The 23,498-nt window shown below is 42.6% G+C and overlaps 1 protein-coding gene across 4 annotated transcripts; it reads left to right on the forward strand.

The window, feature by feature from the left end:
- On the forward strand, positions 1–16,068 carry klhl31 (kelch-like family member 31). Of its 4 annotated transcripts, XM_070884889.1 has the most exons (5): positions 1–171; positions 1,127–1,192; positions 2,262–2,360; positions 6,334–7,533; positions 13,888–16,068. In XM_070884889.1, exons 4-5 carry the CDS (start codon positions 6,362–6,364, stop codon positions 14,618–14,620), a joined length of 1,905 nt encoding a protein of 634 aa, XP_070740990.1. In that variant the 5' UTR covers positions 1–171; positions 1,127–1,192; positions 2,262–2,360; positions 6,334–6,361; the 3' UTR covers positions 14,621–16,068. The 4 variants fall into 4 exon arrangements, with proteins under 4 accessions (XP_070740990.1, XP_070740993.1, XP_070740989.1 ...); XM_070884892.1 differs by lacking the exon at positions 1,127–1,192; XM_070884888.1 differs by lacking the exon at positions 2,262–2,360 and having other exon boundaries at positions 2–171.
- The last annotated feature ends 7,430 nt before the right edge of the window (positions 16,069–23,498 follow it).

Genomic DNA, 23,498 nt, shown 5'->3' on the forward strand with positions numbered 1-23,498 from the left:
CGGAAACGCGTTGAAAGCTACCCAGTCTCCTGATTTAACAGAGATGCAATGCGCAGAATCATTTTTTTTACCGAGCCGACGCCGGCTTTGTCTTGACAGTCTTCAGCAATAGAGGCGAGAGAACACACGGCCGTCCTCCAATACTTACAGGAAGAAAGTTCATCATTAGGGGTAGGCTTTCCTATGTGTGAAATCGGTAGACCATTAAAAAGCAGTAACTTTGTATTCTAACTTACAACTTGTAGGTTTATATTCAGATTAAATTTCAAAAGGAACGCGTTTATACAACTAAATATTCTTATATTAAGAAAAAAATCCGTTACATTATTTCGATCTCTTAATAATGGATTCACTGTATATCAGTTTATGTTAGAGATTGTTAAATGGAAGTATTAGATGATGACAAGTGTTAACTTTTTGTCATGCCTTTACTTATAACATCAGTTTAAATAACTCATTGAGTGCTTGTACATGAATTCAGATCTTTAACGTTAGTGTGTGAGATAACTCCCCTTTGAAGTAAATGATTTCCTTTTTGGTTTAAAGTAGCTGTTTTATGCTGATAAATTAATTCTAATGAATGAAATGTCGACCCTTCCCCCAAACCACCTTTTGCCAGAATGGCAGTATCTTTATTTGAACCAATCTTAATATGGAAAGCCCTGTGAGAGCTGCTGGGTTCTGAGCTGCAGTGTTACTATTCTTGGAGATGGGTGATGTCCTTCAGCAGATGCAAGGAGAGAAAGAATGTAGGGGGCTGAAGCTTCAGCTCACTCGGACCTTAGTCCTTTGCCAGCCGCTCCATGTGTTGATTACTAACTAGAATATCAACGATTAAATCCTACACTTTTATTTTTTTTAATGTCATTTTGAACTTTTAAAAAATAGTTTTTTTACTTCAGATATATAGTCCATGTTTTGTTTATTCATTGTTTTGAGAGAGTTCCTTCACCAGGTTAAGTTAATGATTTTTGTCATTTGAATCTGCATATGATCTTTAGATATAAACATGTTTTAATAATTGTGTTTAGAACAAATTGTGTGCTAACAAACAAAATTCTAAAGTTATAAACTCTTATTTCTCACAAATGTTCTTTCCTCGCTTCCTCTCTCGGTTTTGTTGAAGGGATTCGATTGCACAACGTTCCAGAATCGTGCCCAAGTGCCTGTTATTCATGTGTGAGCCTTGACGGTGAGTGTCGGCAGGCTATTCAACCTCATCACAGGAGCATTGAGCTCAACCCTGTCCTCACCCAGCCTCCACATTTGCACATTTCCAGTAGGAGTTGCTAAGTAACGAGCAGGAGCTGGATTCCACATTGTTGTTTCCTTCCCTACTCCAAGTTATAAAGCCCTACCACATCCTGGGCTGAGATCAACTAATGCATCATGGACTGCAGATCAAATGTTGGATCTTGCTGGTTCATAAGAAATAGGAGCAGGAGTAGGTTATCCGGCCCCTCGAGCCTGCCCCGCCACCAAATAAGATCATGGCTGATCTGATATTGGGCTCAACTCCACTTCCCTGCCCTCTCCCCATAACCCTTGACTCCCTTATCTCTCAAAAATCCATCTATCTCCACCTTAAATATATTCAATGACCCAGCCTCCACAGCTCTCAGGGGTAGAAAATTCCAAAGACACACAAACCTCTGAGAGAAGAAATTCCTCCTCATTTTAAATGGGCAACCCCTTATCTAAGACTAGCCCCTTAGTTCTAGATTCCTTCACGAGGGGAAACATCCTCTCTGCATCTACTTTGTCAAGCCCCCTCAGAATCTTATACACTTCAATAAGATCCCCTCTCAGTCTTCCAAACTCTAATGAGTATAGGCCCAACCTGCTCAACCTTTCTTCCTATGACAACCCCTTCATCTCAGGAATCAACCTTGTGAACCTTCTCTTAACTGCCTCCAATGCAAGTATATCCTTCCTTAAATAAGGAGACTAAAATTGTACGCAGTACTCCAGGTGCGGCCCTGTACAGTTGTAGCAGGACTTCCCTTCTTTTATATTCCATCCCCTTTGCAATAAAGGCCAACATTCCATTTGCTTTTCTAATTACCTGCTGTACCTGCATGCTAACTTTTTGAGTTTCACATGCAAGGACCCCAAATTCCTCTGTACCGGAGCATTTTGTAATCTCTTCCCATTTAAATGATAATTTGCTTTTTTATTTTTCTTACCAAAGTGGATAACCTCACATTTTTCCACGTTATATTCCATCTTCCAAATTTTTGCCTATTTATATCCCTTTGCAGATTATTTGAGTCCTCCTCACAACTTGCTTTCCCACCTCATCAGCATCATCATCATAGGCAGTCATTCGAAATCGAGGAAGACTTGCTTCCACTCCAAAAGTGAGTTCTCAAGTGACTGAGCAGTCCAATACGGAAATTACAGTCTCTGTCACAGGTGAAACAGACAGTCGTTGGAGGAACGGGTGGGTGGGGAGTCTGGTTTGCCACACGCTCCTTCCGCTGCCTGCGCTTGCTTTCTGCATGCTCTCGACGACGAGACTCGAGGTGCTCAACGCCCTCCCAGATGCTCCTCCTCCACTTAGGGCGGTCTTTGGTCAAGGAATCCCAGATGTCGGTGGGGAGGTTGCACTTTATCAAGGAGGCTTTGAGGGTATCCTTGAAATGTTTCCTCTGCCCACCTAGGGCTTGCTTGCCATGTAGGAGTTTCGAGTAGAGCACTTGCTTTGGGAGCCTTGTGTCCGGCATGCGGACAAGGTGGCCCGCCCAACGGAGCTGGTCAAGTATCTTGGTATCATCAGCAAATTTAGCTACATTACACTCAGTCCCTTCATTCATGTCATTAATATAGATTGTAAATAATTGAGGCTCCAGCAGTGATCCCTGTGGCACCCCACTAATTAGTTTGCCAACCTGAAAATGACCCATTTATCTCGACTGTCTGTTTTCTGTTAGTTAGCCAATCCTCTATCCATGCTAATATATTATCCCCAACCCCGTGAACTTTTATCTTGTACAGTAACCTTTTATGTGGCACCTTATCGAATGTAGTTGGATTTCCAGAAGGCATGACATCCACTGGTCCCCCTTTATCCACCCTGCTCGTTACATCCTCAAAGAACTCCAGCAAATTTGTCAAACATGATTTCCCTTTCATAAAACCATGCTTACTCTTCTTCATTGCATTATGGTTTTCTAAATGTCCTGCTATTGCTTCCTTAATAATGGACCGCAGCATTTTCCCAACAACAGGTGTTCGGTTAACTGGTTTATAGTTTCTTGCTTTCTGTCTCCCTCCTTTCTTAAATAGGGGGGTTACATTTGTGGTTTTCCAATCCACTGGAACCTCTCTAGAATCCACGGAATTTTGATAGATTACAACCAATGCATCCACTATCTCTGCAGCCACTTCTTTTAAGACCCTTGGATGCAAGTCATCAGGTCCAGGGGACTTGTTCGCCTTTAGTCCCGTTATTTTGCTTAGTACTTTTTCTCTAGTGAAAGTGATTGTTTTAAGTTCATGTGGCTCAGCCACCTTCCAGGTAAACTTGCTGAGTTACCAGGGAGCCTGTTTCATAGTGTATGTATTGTCTGAATATGATACTCAGTAAACACTGTACAACATGGCCGTGGTTCAGCGGATAGCACTTGCACCTCTGAGTCAGAAGGTTGTGGGTTCAGGATCCACTCCAGAGACTCGAGCAAAAAAAACCTAGGCTGACACTCCAGTGCAGTGCTGAGGAGTGCCGCACTGTTGGAGGTGCTGTCTTTCAGATGAGACGATAACCGAAGCCCTGTCAGCCCTCTCAGGTGGACGTAAAAGATCCCATGGCACTATTTTGAAGAAGAGAGGGGAGTTATCCCCTGGTCAACATTTATCCCTCAACCAATATCACTAAAGCAGATTATCTAGTCATTATCACATTGTTGTTTGTGGGAGCTTGCTGTGTGCAAATTGGCTGCCGCATTTCTCACATCACAACAGTGACTACACTCCAAAAGTACTTAATTGGCTGTAAAGCGCTTTGGAATGTCCTGAGGTCATTAAAGGTGCTATATAATTGCAAGTCTTTTTTTATTTCAGAAAATGCTGGAAGCACTCAACAGGTCAGGCAGCATCTGTGAAAAGAGGACGGTCGGGTTAACATTTCAGGTCGATGACCTTTCATCAGAACCTTGGGTCTGAAAGGTCATCGACCTGAAACGCCTATCCTACCTTCCTCTCTCCACAGATACTCCTTGGTATCTCCCTTAGTGTTTCCAGCATTTTCTGTTGTTATTTCAGATTTTCAGGATCTGCAGATTTTGCTTTTTGTTTTATGCATTTATTTCACTTGTACTGAAAAATATGCTACTCAAAGACTTTTAACTGGGAATAAATGATGTATTTCAGTTCAACATGAATGAAATATTTACTGATGGGAAAATTTTGGATTATGGTTACTTGAAAATTGAAATAAAAAGCAATTTCAATGCAGTTTGTAAAATATTGTTGCACTCTTGAGAGCAGTAAGCATTCAACTCAGTTATAGGATTACATAGGATATACGACACAGAAACAGGCCATTCAGCCCAGCCAGTCCACTCAAACCTCCTCCCTTCTTTCCTCATCTAAATCTAGCAGCATATTGCCTTCTCCCTCATATGCCTATCGAGCCTCCCCTTAAATGCATCTATACTATTCGCTTCAACCACTCTCTGTGGTAGCAAGTTCCACATTCTCACCACTCTCTGGGTAAAGAAGTTTCTTCTGAATTCCCTATTGGATTTCTTGATGACTATCTTATATTGATGGCCTCTAGTTATGCTCTTCCCCACAAGTGGAAACATTCTCTCTGTATCCACTCTATCAAAACCTTTCATAATTTTAAAGACCCCTCCGCCTTTTTTCAAATGAAAGAGACCCAGCCTGTTCATCCTTTCCTGATATGTATACAGTCGCATTTCTGCTATCATCCTTGTAAAACTTCTCTGCAGCCTCTCCAGTGCGTCTATATCTTTTTTATAATATGGTGACCACAACTGTACGCAGTACTCTAAGTGTGATCTAACCAAGGTTCTTTACAGGTTTAGCATACTTCCCTACTTTTCAATTCTATACCTCTAGAAATAAATCCTATTGCTTTTTTTTTATGGCTTTGCTAACCTGTGTCACAACTTTTAGTGATCTGTGTATTTGTACTCTGAGATCCCTTTGTTTCTCTAGATCCCACCTAGACTCGCCCTCCAAGCAATAAGTGACCTCCCTATTCTTCCTACCAAAGTGTAATGCCTCACATTTATCTGTGTTGAATTTAATTTGCCAATTATATGCCCATTCTGCAATTTTATTAATGTCCTCCTGTAATTTGTTGCAGTCCTCCTCAGTATTGACTAAACACCCCCCGATCCTCCCACCCCACCCCCCCCAATTTGGTGTCATCCACAAATTTAGAGATTGTGTTTTTGATTCCAAAGTCTAATTGGTTAATATAAATTGTGAACAACAGTGGTCCCGGCACTGATTCTTGTGGAATGCCACTATCCACCTTCTGCCACTGGGAAGTTATGGAGCATTCCCAAAGGTTCAGTGAATAATGTGGTGGTACAGCGCTGGTGAGTGATCAAGCTAGGCCCCGGCTTGCCTACTCGGCTTTGCAGGTTGAGGAACTGAGGAACCAGGCCCATCCTGGATCCTCCTTATTCAGGTGGTTGCTGCCTGTTTCTGGGCTCCTTTTGCAATTGGTGCTGAGGACTTCTAAAGTGGGTGTATCATTGTATACAATTTGAGATTCCACAGCATCCTATTAATTACTGTAGCTTGATATGTGCTTTTGATTGTTCCAATCTTATTTAAACCACTATATTTCTCACCGTATTGTTTAACATTAACAAACTTAACATGCATCAAATGTTCATTCAGTTAATTAACACAAAGCTTGATTGTGTAGAAACTAAGGTTTGTGATCTTGGAAAAATGTAGATATAGTAACTTCAGTGGTGTCAAAGAGTTATGTAAAAAATGTTTATTCTTATGACAATATTACTTTAAGATCAAAGTAAAAACAGAAATTGCTGGAAATGCACAGCAGTGACCTGGTGTGAATTTCCATCATTTTCTGATTTTTGTTTCAGATTTTCAAAATTTATGATTTTTTTCTTTTTATTTTAAGATTGATTTATTAATATATTAAACATGATAAGCAAAGACAACTGCAAGATTAACTTTACTGGGGGAGGAGAATTGCAATCCAAGTTCCATAATATAATGCATGTTATATGTCTATAACTTATTAGGACTTTTAAATATTTATGCATTTATTAAGAGCGTTACAGAGATATGTACTAAGTTTGTAAATAAATCCATATGTTCCAGATTGTGACTGTGACACAGCATTACAGCCATGGCACCAAAGAAGAAAAGTGTTAAAAAGAGTAAAGCGGAGAACAAGGAGGGGGCTGTCATTGTAGAAGAAAGTACAATCATCCATTTGAATGGCGTGAATGGCCTTTTAGATGGAGGCAATGGTTTTAACTGTATTTCCACTGAGATATCCAACCCATCCTACAGCTCCAGTCTCTTGGAAGCACTCAGCAGAATGAAACAAGAAATGTTTCTGTGTGATTTAACCATTGCTACAAAAACCAAATCTTTTGATGTTCACAAAGTGGTGATGGCTTCTTGCAGTGAGTACTTCAGGAATATTCTGAAGAAAGATCCATCCACCCCGAGAGTAGACCTCAGTGACATAGCTCCCGTTGGTCTTGTCACAGTTATTACTTACGCCTATTGTGGAAAGATAACGCTGTCATTGTACACCATTGGCAGCACAATAGCAACAGCCAACCTGCTCCAGATGCACTCTCTCATAAAGATGTGCTGTGACTTTTTGATGCAGGAAATCAATGTTGAGAATTGCATGTACATCGCGAACATTGCAGAAACTTATGGACTCAAAAATACCAAGGAAGCAGCGCATAAATTCATTCGTGACAATTTCCTCGAGTTTTCAGAAAGGGACCACTTCTTGAAACTCACCTTTGAACAAATAATGGAATTTATGCTGGATGATAACCTGCAGTTGCCATCAGAAATCACAGCATTCCAGATTGCAATGAAATGGCTGGATTTTGACAATAAAAGGGTGAAGTATGCAGCAGATCTACTGAACACCATTCGGTTTGGTACCATCTCAGCACAAGACCTGGTGAACTATGTTCAGACTGTGCCGAGAATGATGCAAGACCTAGAATGTCACAGATTTCTGGTAGAGGCCATGAATTACCACTTGCTTCCCTATCAGCAGAACACCTTGCAGTCCCGAAGAACAAAGGTGCGCAGTGGCCTCCGAGTTTTAGTGATGGTGGGGGGCCGACCAGCACTAACAGAAAAGTCACTTAGCAGAGATATTGTATACAGAGATCCTGAACGGGTTTGGAACAAACTTGCTGAAATGCCTTACAAAAGCTTCAATCAATGTGTGGCTGTGATGGATGGATTCCTGTATGTTGCCGGTGGAGAAGATCAAAATGATGCCAGGAATCAGGCCAAGCATGCTGTGAGCAACTTCTGCAGGTAACTCTATAGACATTACAAAGAATCAATATGATGCAAGTGTGCAACATCTCACAGTAACATCCCAGAATAGACTCCATGCCCCAATAAATAGAAACATGACAAATGAAATTTAAAAATTTCTACTAAGCATTTTGGGATAAAATATTTTTGGAACAATATTATGGATTGAGGTTGCATTTTAATGTTGATTGTAACCATCTCTCGCTGTAGTGGAATGCTATTAAGGTCATTTTCATTGTGTTTCCTTTTTGGATTTCCATGTTTTTCTTTTATGTTCTAGTATAGCTTTAAATGCTGATTTAAATTAAGTATACCTATTCTCACATTCATCTTGTTCCTATCAGGGTTTAATTTTCCTAGCTAGGACAAACCAACCAAAATATTAGTACTCTTAGCTGTTTCTCAATGATACATTTTATGTTTCACAAATGCATGGTAATATTTTAATACTTCTCATTTAACCTTTGGATTATCAGTATCTGCATGAAATTCTAAGCTTCCAGACATTTTGTAACATTTTCACCTCGTGCACCATGACACTGATTCAAACCCTAATCTCATAGCAACAAAGTTACTTGGATACTGAAAGTAATTTTAGCACTGAAGTATTAAGACTAAATTACAAAAATAGCAGAAAATAATTTTACTATTTCTGCTCAACATCTTTTCTTCCCTTATGCTCTCCTCCACCTTCTCTCTTGTTTTAAAAAAATATTTTAACTTTCAGTTTATTTCAAATTAACGTGCTAGATTCTAACCCCCTCATTTTTTTTAAAGTCTGATGTATTTTTTGGAGGTGGGGTTCACATTCTGCAAATTTGTGTCTCATTGATTGTAAACCACATAGAAAGGCTATTTTTCAGCCAATCCGGGCTAAAGATTATGTTCATATGGTCCAATTTCTGATGTAATGTTTAAGCATCAACTGGAGAGCACTACCGCTCAAAGAGAACCCCATTAATGGCCCTAGTGAGATTGCTTTTTGGCAACACTTCCAAGAGTTAAAATAATTTTGGTGTTCCTAATTATATTGAAATGTGCCTCTCTTATTAAACAAAGAAAGCTTTGTGCTTCCCTACCGTAAGCATGGATTATTTTCAATCTTCTGCTGTTTTAAATTTAATTATGAAAATGCACAGATTTTGATCACATAATCTGAAGATGATCGACATAACAGTAATGGCACAATTAAGCATGTAATAGGAATGTTTTAACTGCCAGTATGATTCCAGAATTAGTTCATGTTCCAAAATGCCAATACAAACATTAATCTTGTTAAATTTTTATTCATCTTACTCATTGTAACAAAGTAAATAGTAAATTGTATCATGAGATTTGCCTCTATAGCAGTTAGATTCTTTTTTTTTTCGAAAATTACCATTGAAAAGCTAAAAAAAAAGTTAACCTTCAAAATAAAAAAAAAATACATGCCCTCCCTAAAACCTAGCAAAATGCAACACTGAATTATTAATGATTCACAAATTTAACATAAAATTTACCTTTTGACAAGAATATGAAGCACATCATTTATGATGTTTCCTTACTCCTCTTCAAGGGAAGCAATGTCAGTACGGGGAACTGAACACTTTTCCACTTTTTTTTAAACCCAGTGTTGGCACCGAGCAATCCCATTCAAATGCAACATGGACTAGTTGTAGACTAAAGCCCTTTTACTCAGCTTCAACCCAGTCCTCAGAAGAGGACCCTTTCTACACCAGTGAGGTGACGGCATTAATGCTGATTATGATCAGTTTTGTGTTGGTTACTTGAGCTGATTGGAGACTGGGTTGAAATAGTTCAAACTTATTTCACATAGGGTAAAGATTTTGATCCATTCCAGACTGTATTGCAAACTAGGGGGCTGAAATTCACCACCTCAGCACCCGCTATCGCTGACTGCCGCCCACTGCCGCCGACATAGCTCTTCTTGATCCGCCCAGTGCCACTTTGGAGGTGGCCTGGAGCGGGCAGGAGGGGAGAGCTGCCAGGAACAGCCCGCTGACATCAGCGGCCGGCCGAGTGGCGCAACTGAGTTCCCGTCCGCCGAGCTCCCAGATTCCTGCAGGTGGGAGTCAGCGGGACTCGGTGGCAGAACACGGGTGGACCACTGGCTGGAGGCTGGTCTGTCCCCGACGGTGAGTATGAAGAACCTGAAAAAAAGGTAAGTGAAACATTTTAAGTTTTTTTTTTCCACAGCGACTTACCTACATGGGGGTCTTCTGATAGTTTTTTAATTTTTTTACTGCTGCATTTTTTTTTTCCAGGTCTCCAACCCTCCGTGGGCCTGACTCCATCCTCGGCGGCACTTGGGCGGCAAGCGCCTCTGCTGCCGAGAATGAGACCTCCCGTCCGCTGCCGTCCAGATTGGCAGCGTGCATCGTCCATTTGCCACCCGCCAACCTTCGAGGGACCTCGGCCATGAATATCCCGCCCAAAGTACCGTCCGGTATCTCGGCAGCCATCGGCGGCACTTAGGTGGGCGGCGGCCGAGATGAAAATCAGCCTCTAGGTCCTAAGTTGAAAGTACAAAGTATAAACCAATTAATACCATCCAGTCCCCCTTGAAGAACATTATGATTGCTGGTAAAATGATACTTTGGCAAAGCATTGCCCATGAAACTGCAAACCATTGTCATTGTCTTCAAACAAGGAGAGCAAGAATTAAAAAAAAAACACATAAACAGACATGGATTAGAGCCTCAGTTCAAGGAGGGTGGTTGATTTGAAAACTACAGGGGGGTGAACAGCCAGTTGTCGTGGTGCACATTGGTACCAACGATATCGGTTAAAAAAAGGGATGAGGTCCTACGAGACGAATTTAAGGAGCTAGGAGCTAAACTAAAACGTAGGACCTCAAAAGTAGTAATCTCAGGATTGCTACCAGTGCCACGTGCTAGTCAGAGTAGGAATCGCAGGATAGCTCAGATGAATACGTGGCTTGAGGAGTGATGCAGCAGGGAGGCATTCAAATTCCTGGGGCATTGGAACCGGTTCTGGGGGAGGTGGGACCAGTACAAACCGGACGGTCTGCACCTAGGCAGGACCGGAACCAATGTCCTTGGGAGAGTGTTTGCTAGTGCTGTTGGGGAGGAGTTAAACTAATATGGCAGGGGGATGGGAACCAATGCAGGGAGACAGAGGGAAACAAAAAGGAGACAAAAGCAAAAGACAGAAAGGAGATGAGTAAAAGTGGAGGGCAGAGAAACCCAAGGGTCACTGAATATAAAGGGGCTGCAGGAGGGGTCAAAACTAAAAATCATGGTTTAAAAACTAGTATTAAAACACTCCACCTAAACGCACGCAGCATTCGAAATAAAGTAAATGAGTTGACGGCACAAATCATTACAAATGGGTATGATTTGGTGGCCATTACAGAAACGTGGTGGCAGGGTGGCCAAGACTGGGAATTAAACATACAGGGGTATCTGTCAATTCGGAAAGATAGACAAGAAAGGAAAGAAGGTGGGGTAGCTCTGTTAATAAAGGATGATATCAGAGCAGTTGTGAGAGACGATATTGGCTCTAATGAACAAAATGTTGAATCATTGTGGGTGGAGATTAGAGATAGTAAGGGGAAAAAGTCACTGGTGGGCATAGTTTATAGGCCCCCAAATAATAACTTCAAGGTGGGGCGGGCAATAATCAAGGGAATAATGGAGGCATGTGAAAAAGGAACGGCAGTAATCATGGGGGATTTTAACCGACATATCGATTGGTCAAATCAAATCGCATGGAGTAGCCTGGAGAAGGAATTCATAGAATGCATACGGGATTGTTTCTTAGAACAGTATGTTACAGAACCTACAAGGGAACAAGCTATCGTAGATCTGGTCCTGTGTAATGAGACAGGAAAAATAAACGATCTCCTAGTAAAAGATCCTCTCGGAATGAGTGATCACAGTATGGTTGAATTTGTAATACAGATTGAGGGTGAGGAAGTTGTGTCTCAAATGAGCGTACTATGCTTAAACAAAGAGGACGACAGTGGGATGAGGGCAGAGTTGGCTAAAGTAGACTGGAAACACAGACTAAACAGTGGCACAATTGAGGAACAGTGGAGGACTTTTAAGAAGCTCTTTCATAGTGCTCAACAAAAATATATTCCAGTGAAAAAGAAGAGAAGGGATAACCAGCTGTGGATAACCAAGGAAATAAAGGAGAGTATCAAATTAAAAACCAATGCATTTAAGGTGGCCAAGGTTAGTGGGAAAATAGAAGATTGGGAAAATTTTAAACGACAGCAAAGAATGATTAAGAAAGCAATAAAGAAAGGAAAGATAGATTACGAAGGTAAACTTGCGCAAAACATAAAAACGGATAGTAAAAGCTTTTACAGATATATAAAACGGAAAAGAGTGACTAAAGTAAATGTTGGTCCCTTAGAAGATGAGAAGGGGGATTTAATAATGGGAAATGTGGAAATGGCTGAAACCTTAAACGTTTATTTGGCTTCGGTCTTCACAGTGGAAGACACAAAAACCATGCCAGAAATTGCTGGTCACAGGAATGTGGGAAGGGAGGACCTTGAGACAATCACTATCACTAGGGGGGTAGTGCTGGACAGGCTAATGGGACTCAAGATAGACAAGTCCCCTGGTCCTGATGAAATGCATCCCAGGGTATTAAAAGAGATGGTGGAAGTTATAGCAGATGCATTCGTTATAATCTATCAAAATTCTCTGGACTCTGGGGAGGTACCAGCGGATTGGAAAGCAGCTAATGTAATGCCTGTGTTTAAAAAAGTGGGCAGACAAAAGGCAGGTAACTATAGGCCGGTTAGTTTAACATCTGTAGTGGGGAATATGCTTGAAGCTATCATTAAGGAAGAAATAGCGGGACACCTAGATAGGAATAGTGGATTCAAGCAGACGCAACATGGATTCATGAAGGGGAAATCATGTTTAACTAATTTACTGGAATTCTTTGAGGATATAACGAGCATGGTGGATAGAGGTGTACCGATGGATGTGGTGTATTTAGATTTCCAAAAGGCATTCGGTAAGGTGCCACACAAAAGGTTACTGCAGAAGATAAAGGTACGCGGAGTCAGAGGAAATGTATTAGCATGGATAGAGAATTGATTGGCTAACAGAAATTAGAGAGTCGGGATAAATGGGTCCTTTTCGGGTTGGAAATCGGTGGTTAGTGGTGAGCCACAGGGATCGGTGCTGGGACCACAACTGTTTACAATATACATAGATGACCTGGAAGAGGGGACAGAGTGTAGTGTAACAAAATTTGCAGATGACACAAAGATTAGTGGGAAAGCGGGTTGTGTAGAGGACACTGCGAGGCTGCAAAGAGATTTAGATAGGTTAAGCGAATGGGCTAAGGTTTGGCAGATGGAATACAATTTCGGAAAGTGTGAGGTCATCCACCTTGGGGAAAAAAAACAGTAAAAGGGAATATTATTTGAATGGGGAGAAATTACAACATGCTGCAGTGCAGAGGGACCTGGGGGTCCTTGTGCATGAATCCCAAAAAGTTAGTTTGCAGGTGCAGCAGGTAATCAGGAAGGTAAATGGAATGTTGACCTTCATTGCGAGAGGGATGGAGTACAAAAGCAGCGAGGTCCTTCTGCAACTGTACAGGATATTGGTGAGGCCGCACGTGGAGTACTGCGTGCAGTTTTGGTCACCTTACTTAAGGAAGGATATACTAGCTTTGGAGGGGGTACAGAGACGATTCACTAGGCTGATTCCGGAGATGAGGGGCTTACCTTATGATGATAGATTGAGTAGACTGGGTCTTAACTCGTTGGAGTTCAGAAGGATGAGGGGTGATCTTTTCGAAACATTTAAAATAATGAACGGGATAGACAAGATAGAGGCAGAGAGGTTATTTCCACTGGTCGGGGAGACTAGAACTAGGGGGCACAGCCTCAAAATACGGGGGAGCCAATTTAAAACCGAGTTGAGAAGGAATTTCTTCTCCCAGAGGGTTGTGAATCTGTGGAATTCTCTGCCCAAGGAAGCAGTTGAGGCTAGCTCATTGAATGTATTCAAGTCACAGATAGATAGATTTTTAACCAATAAGGGAATTAAGGGTTATGAGGAGCGGGCGGGTAAGTGGAGCTGAGTCCACGGCCAGCTCAGCCATGATCTTGTTGAATGGCGGAGCAGGCTCGAGGGGCTAGATGGCCTACTCATGTTCCTAACTCTTATGTTCTTATGTTCTTATGTAACTCAACGTTTAACTAATCCCCAAGATCTTGAAAGTATTGTATTCTGTTCCATGATTTGCAGTCAAAGTTCTTGGGTTACTGCAAACAAATTCTTAAGCTATTGTTGGAAAAGATTATGAAGACTAGTTGTATAAATATTTGTATTTTCTTTTTATTCATTTTTACAGATATGATCCTCGATTCAACAGTTGGATTCATCTGGGAAACTTGGTCCAGAGACGCACCCACTTCAGCCTAAATGTTTATAATGGTTTACTTTTTGCAATTGGGGGGAGGAATTCAGATGGTCCTCTTGCCTCTGTTGAATGCTATGTTCCAGCAACCAACAAGTGGCAGTTTAAGACACCCTTAGAAGTAGCCAGGTGCTGTCATGCTAGTGCTGTCATAGATGGGAAAATCCTGGTTAGTGGAGGATACATCAATAATGCATATTCCCGATCGGTCTGTGCCTACGATCTGTCAGCAGACAGTTGGCAGGATAAGGCTAATCTAAGCACACCCAGAGGGTGGCACTGTGCCATTTCCCTTTCAGATCGTGCGTATGTGTTGGGCGGAAGTCAGCTAGGAGCTCGGGGTGAGAGGATTGATGTGCTCCCCGTTGAATGTTACAGCCCAAATACTGGGCAGTGGAGCTACGCTGCTCCTCTCCATGTTGGTGTCAGTACTGCTGGTGTTACAATTCTTGACAGTAAAATCTATCTAGTGGGAGGTTGGAATGAGGTAGAAAAGAAATATAAGAAATGTGTCCAGTGTTTTAACCCAGATCTTAATGATTGGACCGATGAAGATGACCTGCCAGAGGCCACAGTCGGCTTATCCTGCTGTGTTTTTACCATGCCGAGTCAAAGAACACGAGAATCCAGTACCAGTTCAGTATCATCGGTTCCAGTCAGTATCTGATGACCACCTATTAAATCAAAATCAAATCATTTCACAAAAAGAAGCTCAGGCTTAAACTGATGCTTAAATCAGCTTTCAAAATTAGATACAAATGATTTTCATAATTAAATTAAAAGGGAACCACTGGAACAATGATGCAGATCATTGCCTTCAAAAGATGTACATATTATGATGCTGTGCTTAAGTTAGTTGTTTACAGGGGGGAGAAAAATCCATCCGAAACATGTGCCTTTCAGACCCAGTGTGACTTGCATCGACAGGTATCTGTAGTCACAAAGGCAGTTAGCTTCAGCCAAGGATAATACACTTATTTAGTGCTCTCAACATTTCTCAAACTGCCAAATTTTTTACTAATGTTTAAAACTAAAAGATTTGAGAGTTTATTGGTTTCATAGTTCATTTATTACAGTCATAGTTTTTTTCCAGTGGAAATTGAGTTATTTTTAAAGTATCCACTGCAATGAGCTGACCTGTAACTCTATTGGGGAAAGTGTGAAGTAAGAGCTAGTCACCTAACCTTTGACAAGAGAACCAGGGCCCAATTTCCAAAGGCTGAACTTCCCTTTGTTTTTCCACTCAATGCAATGCAGACAAAAATGTTTAGCTGAGGTTGAAGCATTTTCAGAATTCTGAATGATGTGACAATCATTCAGAGAACGGCATGCTATTTCTCAATTTATAACTGATGTCTCTGTAAATCAGATTGAAACGATATACATTTCAGTTGCCTTCTGCTGTGAACACGGGAAAGGAAATGGTCAGCGATAAATAGTGGAAATCCGTGGAGAATATTGGTAAGCTCTGGAGAGGTTTTTGGTGAACTCTGCAGGGGAATTTGAGAGCTGGTTTCACCACACCCAAGGCTGTTTACTCAGCAGTAAAACAGATGCATTTAACAACAGAATATCTATTTAGCCTAAGCACACTTGAACTTTGTTAATACAGCAATGTTTTATTAATCATATGCTTTAACCTACTATTTTGTGAATTAAAGCATTTTGTGCAGTGTAACTCAGTACCACAGCGGATTGTACATTTATCTATAAGCCTTTAGAGGATTATGTGTTAGCTATTTTAAATGTTCTAGAATAATAAGACAAACTGAGGGAAATGTAATGTAACATACATTCAGAATGAGTCATGTGGCATACAACTGGCCATGGGTTGAATATTGCAAGCAATATTGCCTCTCCTTCGATGTGGCTGACTCGTCTTACTGTTTCAAGATTATCCTGGAGTGTAATGACAATCTCTCATTCCTCCAGCATCAACCACTTCCCTACATCTACTCCCTCTATACTTCCTGCCAACACTCATGGAATTTTGTGTTCCCGTTATTAAGGTTATCCATTCCCCTGCCTCAACCGACTTCTCTTCTTCCACAGCCAATGCACCTGACTTACCGCGACCTTCCCTCACCAGTTTCACCCCCTCCCACCCCCACCCAATCCTGAAACCACAATTCCCCGCTGCACCTTCATATCCATGAGCCCCATTGTATCATTATAAATTATTTCTTTTCTACAGGCATTGTAGAATTTCACCTTCGACCCCTTTAACTACCACTTTCACTTCTAATCTAATTTTCTTTTCTTGTGTCCTCAAAACAGCTTGTTGCTAGATTGTCTCATGCACAACTCTCCCACCACTCACTGTTCAAATACATTCACTCTGATTTCTGTCCAGGCTACAGCATCTGTTCAAAGTCACCCTTCTTTGTGATTGCAATGTGTTATCTCCCCATGTCTTAATGCAGCTCTGGACATCATAGACCACTCAAGCCTTCTCCACTGTTACTTCTTTGTGATCCATCCCTGTAGCACCACCCTCTCATGCTTTCAATGATACATGTCCCAATATAGCATATCTGCAATGAATTATCTCCTAAACACACGTGGTCACCTCCATCAAGCCCCATGGTTCCGCACACCAGTGATATTATCCACAAGCATTGAGTCAGCTTTCTTATGTATGCTCACAATATCAAGATATCACAATATCACAATTTCTGCCACCACCCTCACTTCCACAACTCTTACTGTGCTGTCTCTTTTCTCTTTATTTTCTTTATGCCTCAAATTATGGCCTCTTGAACATCCCTCATTATAACTGCTCAACCATCAGCGGCCGTGCCTTCAGTTGTTTGGGCCCTAAACTCTGGAGCTCCCTCCCTAAACCTCATCACTTCTCGACCTGTCCTTCCTCCTTTAAGACGCTCCTTAAAACCTACCTCTTTAACCAAGCTTTTCGTCATCTGCCTTAATTTCTTCTTTTATGGCTCGATGTCAAATTTATCTGTTCTATCTTGTTAACACTGTTGTGAAGCGCCTTGGGATGTTTTACTATGTTAAAGGCACTATAATCAATAAAAGTTATTATTTTTATCCCTCCCTGACCGTTCTCTCCTGTTGTCATGCCTCCTTTCTTCTCTCCTCTCTCAGATACTTGGCCCTCCCAAATCCCTACCCCAATCCTTCATTACTCTTTGACCTTCCTATTCTCCTGCCACCGTCCCAGGTTTGACTCTCTCCTAGATAAGCCTACAGCTTTCTTCTGTGCCTCTCTTGGCATCCTACGAAAGGCCCATCGAGACACTCATCGCTGCCTCCTTACAAGCAGCAACTCCAACTGTCCCATCCCACTCTCTCGTCGACCTTCCCGCCCAGCGCGCCCATTGGGGCTAATCTTGCCATCTCCCCCCCCGCCCCCCCCCCCCCCCCCCAGCGCTGACACTGTGGGCGCAGGCAGTGAGGCAGCCATCACTGACCCTCTTCTTATCTTCCTCCAGAACGTCCGTTCACTTGCGAACAAGACCCTTCCCATCCATGAGCTTATCATAGATGATAGCTTCACCATCATGGCCCTGACGGAAACCTGGTTGAGGGGTGATGACACCTTATCCTTAAATGAAGCCTCTCCGCCCGGCTATAACTTCCACCACTTGCCCTGCCCAGACTGACGTGTGGCTCTCATCAGCAAATCACACCTTGGTCTGTCCCCCTACTACTCCGGCACTTTCTCCTCCTTTCAGCATCTTACCCTATTCCACCCCTCTCACCTCTCATTTAAAATTCTCGTTCTCTACCGCCTATGTAAGTACCATAAAGATGTTATTACCGATTATTTCTTCACTGCTTTCCTCCCTCAGCCTCTGCACCAAAAGACTTCTCATCCTTGATGAATTCAACCTCTATCTCAATTCATCATGCTCTCTCGCCACTGAGTTCACTAGCCTTTTATCCTCCCTTAATCTCTCCCTCCATATGAACTCTCCAACCCATATTCACTGCCACCCCCTCGACCTTGCCATCTCTTGTGGCCTCTGCACTCCCATCGTGTCAATCGCAGATTAGACCAACTCTGACCACTTCCTCGTATCACTCTCCACTCGTTCTGGAATGTAAAGATAAACCCAGGATTCTATTCTCCACTGCTAACCGTCTTTTTCAACTCCTCTCCCCAGTCTCCACCTCAGCTCCGACAATAAGTGTGAGGAGCTCATGGACTTTTTTGTCTCTAAGATTGAGACCATCTTCCCTTCCTTCCCCTAGCCCATCAGGCCAAACTTCCTCTAAGGATCCACCCTGCCCTAGCCCTAAAACCACAACTTTGTTCAGTTTCTCTCTGATCTCCCCTTGCGACCTTTCCGAGCTTATCCTGTCCATGAGACCCACTTCCTGCTCCCTTGACCCTATTCCCAACAAACTGCTGCCCACCCGACTTCCTTTTCTGCCTCCCATGTTAGTTGACATTGTTAACGGTTCTCCTCAGGTACTGTTCCCCTCTCCCTCAAATCTGCCATCATCACCCCTCTCAATAAAAACAATCCGCGACCCCACTGTCCTTACAAACTATCGCCCCATCTCCAACCTCCCTTTCCTCTCAAGTTCTTGAACGTGTTGTCGCCTCCCAAATCTGTGCCCATCTTTCCCACAATACCATGTTTGAATCGCTCCAATCCGATTTCCACGCCTGCCACAGCACCAAAATGGCTCTCATCAAAGTCACAAATGACATCCTTTGTGACTGTGACAAAGCTAAACTATCTCTCCTTGTCCTTCTTGACCTGTCAGCAGCCTTTGACATGGTTGACCCCTCTATCTTTCTCCAACGCTTCTCTACCACCGTCCAGCTGGGTGGGACTGCACTCGTCTGGTTCCATTCTTGCCTATCTAATCGTAGCCAGAGAATCACCTGCAACGGCTTCTCTTCCCACCCCCGCTTCGTTACTTCTGGTGTCCTCCAAGGATCTAAACTTGGCCCCCTCCTATTTCTTATCGACATGTTGCCCCTTGGTGACATTATCCGAAAGCACAGCGTCAGTTTCCACATGTACACTGATGACATCCAGCTCTACCTCACTACCACTTCTCTCGACCTCTCCACGGACTCTAAATTGTTAGACTGCTTGTCCGACATCCAGTTCTGGTTGAGCAGAAATGTTCTCCAATTGAATATTGGGGGGACCAAAGCCATTGTTTTCGGTCCCCACCACAAACTCCGTTCCCGAGCCACTAACTCCATCCCTCTTCCCAACTTTTGTCTGAGGCTGAACCACACTGTTCGAACTTGGTGTCATATTTGACCCTGAAATTAGCTTTCGACCACATATCCACAGCATAACCAAGACTGCCTATTTCCACCTCCATAACATCGCCCGTCTCCACCCCGCCTCAGCTCATCTGCTGCTGAAGGCCTAATCCAGGCCTTTGTTACCTCTAGACTTGACTATTCCAATACACCCCTGGCTGGTCTCTCACATTCTACCCTACATAAACTAGAGGTGATCCAAAATTCGGCTGCCTGTGTCCTAACTCGCACTAAGTCCCGCTCACCCATCACCCGTGTACTCACTGACCTACATTGGCTTCCTGTTAAGCAATGCCTCAATTTCAAAATTCTCATCCTTATTTTCAAATCCCTCCATGGCCTCGCCCCTCTCTAACTGCGCTTCTCTAATTCTGCTCTCTTGAGCATCCCTGATTATAATCGCTCAACCATCGGTGGCCATGCCTTTTGTTGCCTAGGCCCTAAGCTTTGGAACTCCCTGCCTAAACCTCTCTGCTTCGCTATCTCTCTTTACTCCTTCTAGACGTTCCTTAAAATCTACCTCTTTGACCAAGCTTTTGGTCACCTGTGCTAATTTCTACTTATGCGGCTTGGTGTCAAATTTTTTATCTCATAATAGTCCTGTGATGCACCTTGAAACAGTTCACTATGTTAGAGCACAAGAACATAAGAAATAGCAGCAGGGGTAGGCCATTTGGCCCCTCGAGCCTGCTCCGCCATTTAATAAGATCATGGACTCGGCTCCACTTCCCTGCCGGCTCTGTTAAAGGCACTTTATAAATACAAGTCGTTGTCTGATTGCTTGTCCAACATCAAATCATGGGTAAGCAAGAACTATCGCACTGGTAAGACCATACCCTAATTTTGATCTCCGTCCCCTTCCTTGCAGTTCACTCAGGCTGATCCCAAGTGTACAAACTCTTGTTAGACCCAGAGCTGAGCTTCCAACCTAATATCCTGTCCATTATCAAGATTATGTATTTTCACCTCCACAACATCTCCTGGCTCTCTCCATACGTCAACCTCACTGCTGCAAGACCCCTTATCAATCCCTTCTTCACCTACACTTTACTGCCTCCTAAGCTTCATCTTACATAAACGCCAACTCAACTAAACCTCTACTGCCCATGTATCCTCCACTGAGTCCTGCTTACCAATCAGCCCTGTTCTCATTAAATTGTACAACTTCCCCGTCCTCCAAGGCGGTGATTTCAGTGCTCACCCTGTTTCCCAGCACCTCCTCCGCCACTCCTCCATCAGCGGCACAGATTTATCATTCTCTGTCTAAATCCTTTTGTCATCTTCAAAAGGCTCCTTTAAAGTTTTTCCAATTATGCCTTTGTTCATCTCCCCAATCTCCTCTCTCCTCAGTGTCTGTTCTATCCCTTTTGTAAAGTGTTTTGGGATATTTCAATATGTTAAAGACAGTAGATAAGTGCAAGTTGTAGACTTTCATAAACATTTGTAAGTTTTAACAGGAGCTTTAGAAAATGTATAAAATTGTAGAATGCTGTGTACTTCTTGCACATGGCAATATCCAGATCTGAGCTCATCTTGGTCATGAGATCCACTTCCTGCTCCCTCAACCCTATTTCCAATAAATTGCTGAGCACCCAACTTCCTTTCCTGGCTCCCATATTAGCTGAAATTGTTAACAGTTCTTTTTCCTCAGATACTGTCCCCTCTGCCGTCATTACCCCTCTTTATAAAAAAAAACAACCCTTGACCCCCCCTGTCCTTGCAATCCACCCCATCTGCATCCTCCTTTCTCCAAAGTCCTTGAACGTATTGTTGCCTCCCAAATCCATGTGCACCTTCCCGGAACTCCATGTTTGAATTTCCCCCCCCACCGCCCCCCCCACCCGCAATCATGTTTCCGTCCGGCCATAGTACTGAAACGGTTCTTATCAAAGTCACAAATGACATCCTGGTTCCATTCTTATCTATCTAATCATAGTCAGAGAATCATCCTATTCCCGCATTGTTACCTCTGGTGTCCCCCAAGGATCTATCCTTGGCCCCCTCCTATTTCTCAACTACATGTTGCCCCTTGGCGACATCACATAGGATATACAGCACAGAAACTGCTCTGTCAGCTCCACTCGAACCTCCTCCTGTCTTTCCTCATCTAACTATCAGCGTAACCCTCTATTCCCTTCTCTTTTATATGCTTATTTAGCCTCCCCTTAAATGCATCTGTACTATATGCTTGAACCACTCTCTGTGGTAGCGAGTTCAACATGCTCATTACATTCTGGGTAAAAAAGCTCCTTCTGAATTCCCCGTTGGATTTCTTGATGACTGTCTTATATTGATGGCCTCTAGCTATGCTCTTCCCCACAAGTGGAAACATTCTCTCTGTATCCACTCTATCAAAAGCTCTCATAATTTTAAAGACCTCTTTTGGTCACCCCTCAGCCTTCTCTTTTCAAGAGAAAGGAGACCTAGCCTGTTCATCCTTTCCTGATCGGTAAACCCTTGCATTTCTGGTATCATCCTTGTAAATCTATTGTGCACTCTCTCCAGTCAGTGCCGCTATATCCTTTTTATAATATGGTGACCAGAACTGTACACAGTACTCCAAGTGTGGTCTAACCGAGGTTCAATACAAGTTTAGCATTACTCTTATACTTCTCAATTCAATCCCTCTAAAAATAAACCCTAGTGCTTGGTTTGCTTTTTTATGGCCTTGTTAACCTATGTCGCTACTTTTAGTGATTTGTGTATTTGTACTCCGAGATTCCTTTGCTCTTTTACCCCACTTAGATTCAGACTTTCCAAGTAATATGTGACTTTTCTATTTTTCTTACCAAAATGTAATACCTCACATCTATCTGCGTTGAATTTCATTTGCCAATTATATGCCCATTCTTCAAGTTTAGTAGTGTCTTCTTGTAATTTGTTGCAGTCCTCCTCAGTATTGACTATTTCTGTTCTCTTCCCCCCGCCCTCACAATTTGATGTAATTTGCAAATTTAGAAATTATAATTTTATTCCAAAGTCTAAATCATTAACATAGGTCCCAGCACTGATCCTTGTGGAACACCACTTCCCACCTAGCTGCCCTTTACCCCTACTCTTTGCTTTCTGTCTTGAAGCCAGTTAGTTATCTATTCTGCTACTTGTCCCCTGACTCCGCATTCTCTGACCTTCTTCATTAGTCTATTATCTGGTACTTTATCGAAGGCCTTTTGAAAATGTAAAAAAATTATATCTAGTGCATTGCCCTTGTTTAGTCTCTCTGTTACCTCTTCAAAAAATTCAATGAGGTCATCCAAAAACACAGCATCAGTTTCCACACGTACACTGACGACACCCAGCTCTACCTCACCACCACTTCTCTCGATCTCTCCAATGACTCTAAATTGTCAGACTGCTTGCTGATATCCAGTACTGTATGAGCAGAAATTTCCTCCAAAAAAATAAGCCATTGTTTTCCGTCACACTACAAACTCTGTTCCCTAAGCACCAACTCCATCCCTCTCGCTAGCATCTGCCTGAGGCTAAACCAGTCTGTTCTTAACCTTGGTGTCATATTTGACCCTGGAATAATCTTCCGACCGCATATCCGCACCACAACGAAGACCCTCCCCCCCGCCTATTTCCTCCTCCATAACATCGTCTGACTCCTCCCCTGCCTCAGCTCATCTGCTGCTGAAACCTTTATCCATGCCTTCGTTACCTCTGGACTTAACTATCTCAACACAGTCCTGTCTGTTCTCCCACATTCTACCCTGTGTAACCTTTATGTAAACTTGTGATCATCCAAAACTCTGCTGCCTGTATCCTAACTCGCACCAAGTCCCGATCACCCATCACCCCTGTACTTGCTGACCTACCTTGACTCCTGGTTAAGCAACACCTCAATTTTAAAATTCTCATCCTTGTTTTCAAATCTCTCCATGGCCTTGCCCCTCCCTATCTCTGAAATCTCCTCTGGCCTCCAAGATATCTGTATTCCTCTAATTCTGGCCTCTTGGGCATCCATGATTTTAATCGCTCCATCATTGTTGGGCGTGCCTTCAGCTACCAAGGCCCTAAGCTCTGGAATTCACTCCTTAAACCTCTCCGCCTCGCTACCTCTCTTTCCTCTTTTAAGACGCACCTTAAAACCTACCTCTTTGACCAAGCTGTTGGTCATCTGCCCTAATTTCTCGTTTAATGTGGCTCAGTGTCAAAATTTTGTTTTATAACGCTCTTGTGAAGCACCCTGGGACGTTTTACTACGTTAAAGGCACTATATAAATACAAGTTGTTGTTGTTTTTAGAAATGTCCCATTTATTGGTTTCCAATGACCCTGTTCAATAA

Source organism: Pristiophorus japonicus, chromosome 7 (assembly GCF_044704955.1).
Source record: "Pristiophorus japonicus isolate sPriJap1 chromosome 7, sPriJap1.hap1, whole genome shotgun sequence".
Classification (NCBI taxonomy): domain Eukaryota; kingdom Metazoa; phylum Chordata; class Chondrichthyes; family Pristiophoridae; genus Pristiophorus; species Pristiophorus japonicus.

Coding starts and splice junctions, on each gene's coding strand:
- klhl31 (XM_070884889.1), top strand. CDS start 6,362: ATGGCACCAAAGAAGAAAAGTGTTAAAAAGAGTAAAGCGGAGAACAAG. Junction 7,534..13,887: donor GCTGTGAGCAACTTCTGCAG/GTAACTCTATAG, acceptor TCATTTTTACAG/ATATGATCCTCGATTCAACA.